Source organism: Fonsecaea monophora (assembly GCF_001642475.1).
Source record: "Fonsecaea monophora strain CBS 269.37 chromosome Unknown Scaff186, whole genome shotgun sequence".
Taxonomy (NCBI): domain Eukaryota; kingdom Fungi; phylum Ascomycota; class Eurotiomycetes; order Chaetothyriales; family Herpotrichiellaceae; genus Fonsecaea; species Fonsecaea monophora.
In genome coordinates, this window is record NW_019174117.1 from 1 (window position 1) to 6,588 (window position 6,588).

The 6,588-nt window shown below is 53.0% G+C and overlaps 1 protein-coding gene across 1 annotated transcript; it reads left to right on the plus strand.

Moving 5' to 3' along the window:
* Positions 1 to 131: 131 nt before the first annotated feature.
* Positions 132 to 1,544, plus strand: AYO21_11817 (hypothetical protein; the record flags this gene model as incomplete). Its single annotated transcript, XM_022661700.1, has 3 exons — positions 132 to 426; positions 504 to 749; positions 838 to 1,544. The coding sequence occupies 3 exons, from the start codon at positions 132 to 134 to the stop codon at positions 1,542 to 1,544; spliced, it is 1,248 nt and encodes a 415-aa protein (XP_022505984.1).
* Positions 1,545 to 6,588: the final 5,044 nt, after the last annotated feature.

Consider the following 6,588-nt stretch of genomic DNA (forward strand, 5'->3'; position numbering starts at 1 on the left):
TTCCAAATTTTTGGGATAACATAGAAGCGCAGCGCAATCTCTGGGTTGCAATCCAAACAGACTCGCCCGTCTGTCGGTTTTTGCGCTGGAGCCCTCTTGTTTCATATGTCGCTGCGCTCCCCGTCTGTGTCATGGCCTACTGGCATGACCGCCCTGCGACCGGTGCGCCTCCCTCGATGCTGGCCATAGTCGGCCTGTTGCTGGCCGTCCTCCTCCGCGTCACTACCGCCTTGCAGTCTGTCGCCGGATCTCCCTGCGAATCTGTCTGCGCCGACGCCGGCTCCCTCGAACAAGTCGTCCTCTGCCTCGATGCCGACTACCGGTCCCTTCCCACGGGTCGAGCGGTCCAGAAGTGCGTGGCTTGTCAGTTGAACAGCACCGCGGTAGATACGGCCAACAATGAGACGGACGTAGAATGGGCACTGTGTATGACAAACTACTTGTTTTTCCCTGTCAAAATTGTGTTAGAAATGCTGAGACGTGGCTTTTGCAAAACCTCCCAGTGGCCCTTCGTTACACACTCGCCGGGTGCATGTTTGCCATCCCCGAAGACCATATCTCGATCAGCAGTCCATGTCAAGTTAGCTGTGCCCCGCTGAACGCCTCAATCGGTTACCACGTCACGAACGACAGCTCGACGGCTCGACCGGGCAACGAGTTCTGTGCCGCCGACCCTTTTGACGACTACACAATCAACCGCTGTGCCACTTGTTATAGCTTTATCCCGCAGCAGTTGTACCAGGCAAACTGTAAGGCCCCGCACTTCTTCTCCTTGCTTTGGTCCAATATGCGTGAGGTTCGTCTACTCTTGCTCACTTGCTCTGAATCATAAAATAGTTCTCCAAGCTCTGCACATCGCATGTCGCCAGCCGCCAGAACCGGGTAAACCGTTCTTTCCAGACGCCAAGTCCATCTTCAATGAGACACTAATAGCCGGGCCCGCGCCGCCATCAAGCAATACGGGCCACCGCAGCGGGCTCCACGGATGGAAACTGGCTGTGGCTATTGTGCTGCCAGTCATTGGTGGCATCCTCCTCATCTCAGGGACGTGCTGGGGTTGTTTTATTTTCACCCGCAAACGTCGCCAGCGGATGGCCCAAACCGGTCGCATGAGCCGCGTGCACGGATCGCACGCCGACAGCATGTACTCGCCCATGTCTGCCAAAGCTGAGGCCTGGAAAGCCGAGAATCTCCCATGGGGCGTGGTGGAACCACCGCGAGAAATGCACGCCATTAGCCCAACGCTGCTGCACGCCAAACACCCGAGTCCAGGCGTCGCGCAAGGCCGTTGGAGTCATCAGACTGGGGGAACGGGAGGGTCGGAGCAGACCACTCCCTTGAGAAACAGTTTTCAGCGCGAAGCTGTCGGCCCCGGACCAGAGCAAGTTCGAGATCCGAATCTCCATGACCAGTACTTTGGCGTTGGTGAAGACATGGATGACTTGCCTGGACCCAGTGGCGGACACGAGTATTATCCTGAGCAGCATCAGCATGGCCTCGGACAGCTCCGAGTGCCTGATGATGAGCGGGGAAACTTTATATGATGGCAATGCACGGAAAATGCACCACGTCTCTTGACGAAGGAGGGGAGAGAGAGAGAGAGGGAATTCTACGATGAAACGACCCGAATGTGATAACCCCAGTTGTTGAATGAACCCGCCTGAAAACCACCCGCGAAGATAGAGCGATGGGGAAGATTGTCAGGGATTCCTCTTTTTCGTATATATTGGCCCGATTCTGCAGGCTTTCTGCAATCCGGTCATCATCGTTCAGCAGTTTGCCTGCAATTGAATGTACCATAGAAGTCCCATACGAGACTTGGAAGACACTTGATTGTTTTTCCATGGAGGTTTCAGGCAGGGTGTCGTCCTGTCCACCGATTTCTTTCGAAATTATACAAGCAGTGGCTCTTTTTTCGTGATCCAACTCTGTTTTTGGTAGTGACTTGGCTTATCAGGGTCTTTGACATTTCCCACCGGATCGACGGTTGCACAGCCTTGTGGCTGGTGCGGATTCCCCGGCTGGAAGCCAGAAACGGATGCAGACTTCGTTGATTCTTCGTCCGCAATGTGCAATGTCGCTGCAGTCGAACCTCTTGCTGTTCATCAGCCCCGGTAAATATTTGCATAGCTTGCAATGCGCATCTTAAACCTCGTCCGCGGCAATGACGTTTGTAGTGGGCTCGCTCACCGGCTTCAAGGCCGGATTCAGTATCAGCGCTCATGTGCATTTCGACCCCTTTTGCCTGCAGCCTTGTCTTGTGTCTCTTGTCAGCCTTGCCAGTTCTTCGACTGTATTTCCCTACAAGGTCTTTGAGGTGCCGTGAGAATCTTTTGGGGCCGAGTTTTGTGTTCGAGAGTAGGCTGGGACAATTGCCAATAGAACCTCAAGTCGGCATCCGGCATCAGGGCTTAAATTGAGGCTGGGTCAGTGAACATTTGCACACCCTAAAGCTCCAATACCGGCAGCACAGATATTCATACCTTCGGACCTATTTGGTATAGTTCTTCACAACCAAAAGTATTTGTATAAAATTGATCTCTGTCATTTGTCTACCTTTTCAGCTGTGCGTGTGACAACTGGTTTGGTCTGCAGGGACCACGCGTATTCAGAGGAGGGCATGAGGATCGAGAAGCAGGACAGCTGTTCAGCGAGTAAAAAGGTCTGCGGCATTCCTAAAACAGGTCAGCTTTCATCGGTAGGGCATGTTAAAATCTTCGCACATCAAAATGACCCATTGTGAATACAAAACACCGTGGCTGAAGGCGCAGCAACGGGTTCAGGATGGGCACACACAGCACAAAACTGGTTGTTGGGAGAAGTTGCTTGCTTTGCAGATTGTGCAAACCCAAAAAGGCTGAATAACTTTAACGCTTGAAGATGAGTGCCCCTTCTGGAAGCAGTGTGCTGCAGAAATATTCTCAGAACGTCCTGGGTGGTTTGGGTGCAATCTTGAGCCGCCAACGCGTAATGACAGGGGTGTGAAGTTTTCTGGAACTGTAAGAGTGGGCGTTCCAACAGACAGTTAGGGTGTCTGTCTGTTGTCTCTGTCACTTGAAGGCATCTTGTTTCGTCAGTCGCAGAGAGCCTGTTAACCGCATCGTTAGTATCATATGAGGATGCAGGATTGATCATCAAGAAATCAGCATGGCTAAGCGTATGTGCAACAAGGCGGCCATGGAGAATCGAGCGCCCTCAATGCATATGGAGTGTGTCCTGCGCAGGAGCCTGCCTAAGAGCGTGAAGGGTTTTCCAGACCGGATATCCCCCTCTTGTTGTGTGTTGTGACAGCGTCATAGACGACGACAATGTTCTGCAATCTCCCAAGCGAACGCTACCCAGCAGGCAAGAAGGCGATCAATCGACAAGAGTTGGAAACGGTGGGCGCAGTAGGAGCGCGGGAGTCCCGTTGAGGATCGACAGCATTCTTAGACAAGGTTTCAGATCATCGTTCCCGTCGCCAGCAGACGCCTACAGAGAAGAGACTCAGTCCACAGCGAGAGGATGTTGTGTCCAAACTACCTGTGGAGGCAGAAAGCCAGAGAAATCACCGCGAGGAGTGTGTGCCGTGCTCAATTACCCAAGGCCCAGGGCGCCACGAAGCGAATAGCGTGCCTCATCTCGCCTCACTTTTTGTGACCACGAATATGGCAAACACGGTTGGATCCATCGTAGAACAATTTGCCGTTAGACGTCGTAGCCCAAAAGCCACAGGGGAGAAGTCACATCCGCGTAGAGAAGTCGAGTGGTCAAAGAAACAGTGAACATTTGAAGTGACACTTGACTGGCGTGACTGGACAAGTAGCGGTCTATCTGTCCACGAATGACCTTTTTCACCCAAACGAATTTCAACTGCCATGGCCAGAGTCGGAGAGTTGCTGCCACTGCGAAGACTGGCCACTCGGGGGAAGGCACCTCCGTTTGACTCACCCGATATCTTGGAAGGTGGTGGGTGGGTGGCAGCAGGAGACTGATGCCTTCGTACAAAAGTAGTTGGTACTCATCAGTCAAACTGCGAAAGGCTGGACCAAAACAAGTTGCTCCCCCCAGATCCACTAGATTGTTCACAGCTGGGAGCCATCTGATTTGCCAATGCAACCCTGACAGAACAGTCTTTCAGGCCTGTCGAAGTCTAGAATTCAAACGTGTTTGAAGTTTGAGGCTCAGTTACCTCGGAGGCTAGGTCACTCCATGTTTCACCTAAATAGTCCATGCTCGCCTTGGATCGACCGCCGCCCCGAAATGGTCGTGTACGCTTCGGCGAGGAAGCCCGAACCTAGTGGTCACAGAACAATAAGACTTGTGCTCCGAAAACTGGGGTCGGTGTGGATGAACTCTATCTGATCTGTGCGGCAGGCCACATATACCCTACCCTGCTAACATTTTCTCAGAAATCCTGGGCAATGGACCTGTTGATAGGCGGCAAGTCCACTCACCGAAAGGTAGAATGTGATCTACATGTCAAGGTTCCGAAGCTTTCCAACGTGCAGAACGTTCTTCGCATTACCGCCTCAACCCACGCTACGACGTCCTCGGCAGCGAAGCCCTGGCTCTAGCCTCCCTCGTTGAAGATCGTCTGACTGCTGCCCAAACTCATTCCTTGCAGCCAAGTTCCCTGTCGTTTCAGTCACCGACGGAAGGTACATGCTGGTGGAGTGGGGGGACGAGGAGGTGGCGACGTCGATGCCCAATGTACACGGAAGGTACCTGACGAGGTGGGCAGTTGTGAAAGAGCTATCAATGCCCGGTAGTCACAGAGCAAAGCCCTGCAAGGTCCAAAATTAGTCACTTTGACACCCACGCCGTGTTTGTACTTGGATCGAGAGCGAGTACAGGTTTAGGGAGTTGATAGAACTAGAAGAGCCCGGATTCTCTCAAAAGGACGCCACAGACGGAGCTCTAGAATTCTGCAGATAGGAAAGAGCAGGAAGGCCCACAGACAATCAATCACTCCCAAATTGCCCAACGCATGTCGGGGCACGGTGTGTACGTGCTCCTGGTTCCAGGGTTTAGCGTCGAGGACCTCAGCGCCCACTTCATCATCACTCGGCAAGACCTAGAGTAACTCGAGGAACATGCATGCTCAGCTGGACGTCGGAAGCCCAGCAAACTTGGTGGAAAAAGCAACGCAGTGATGGCTAATAGGTCAGAGTCTCCCAGAGTCTTCCACGTTGGACCTGTCGGCTCGCTGCTCACACCGTATCTCCCTCGCAGCATCCCACTCTTGCATCATCATTTGCCTGCTCTTCGCGTCGCAGTCAAGCCGTGTGGCATTCTTGTCTGCGCCCTTCCACTGCCCAATGTGAGGTCCTTGCTGAGCAGCGGCCCTCGTTCGTTGGGAAGGCGCTTGGGTCGCAAGAGTCACCAGGCAGCTTTTGAAGGCGGTCAACAAATGATTGCACTCGGTGGCTGCTTTGAAGACGTAGAAGCACCGGACATTGACACGCGTGACGACGGCTGTGGTGACTCAACCCTTCTCAAGGCTTCCTGTCCGTCGAGAGCGCAGGGCCCGACCTCTACCTCCTTCTCCCCATTCGGAAATCCACTTGTTTCTCTGCAGCGCCTGATCCCGTCCCAGCAAACGACCTTCATGTATGTTCCGATCTTGCCAACCTTCGAGTTTGAGAAGACGAACAAGGCACGTCTACCCCGACCTGATGATGCATTTTATTGACGCATCAATTCCGTACCTTGGTCACACAACGTCGTCGTGAGGGACATTATACTCCACTTCTCTGTTGGCGGTCCACACATTGTCACCCAGTCGACGTGGAAAGGACAATTGGGGCAACCACTCCTCGAGGCTCGGTTGTCAACGTCGGAAAGCCGCCTAGCGAAAGGCAATGGCACGGGGACATCGTGGAGAAAAACACCTGTCTTTTGCACGCTGTGACGAGGCGGTGGTCAGCAAAATTGTTCCTTCGACATGGCTCACAAAAGCAAGGAAAGCCGAAAGTCTGACATACTCCATACCGGGAAAGACCCGGAGAAATCCTTCGTTCCGCCCCCAGATGTACAAGTAATTTCGACCGGGGGCCTGGCTGCAATTCACAATTGCATTGTTCTTGGCTGGAACTTTTGTACAATCCGATCCGTGGACACCATTACCGTAACTTGTAGTCAGTGGGTACCTTCCTCGGTCGTCCCGGCCTTGAATCGCGGTAATGGCACCTCGACGCACCTGCTAATCCATCTGGTATTCTGCGTCACCAGCCTATTCGTGGCTTGTGCCTGTCACGAAAAGCATCTTCCGAGTAAATGTCGGTGCAAATAGGAACGCTGCGTTTCGTTTCAGCTGGTGCGACATACAAATGGTCTTTAGCTATGGCCTCAAGAATTGCCCCTCCCCATTTACTGGACTGGGTGCCACTCATGACATGGTGAGGGAAAAAACAGGCCAGCAACAAAGTCCGATCATGAGCCTGCACGATCTCCCTGACACTCAGCATGGGTATTTTTGCGGGCGGAGAAATTTCAATGGCCTCCAAGGAGAATAAATATCTGGCATGTGCATCATTGCAGGAGGACAGGCCCTCCCTTCCTTCGCAGAATGGCAAAGAATAAGCAAACATGATTGCGGGGACTCTT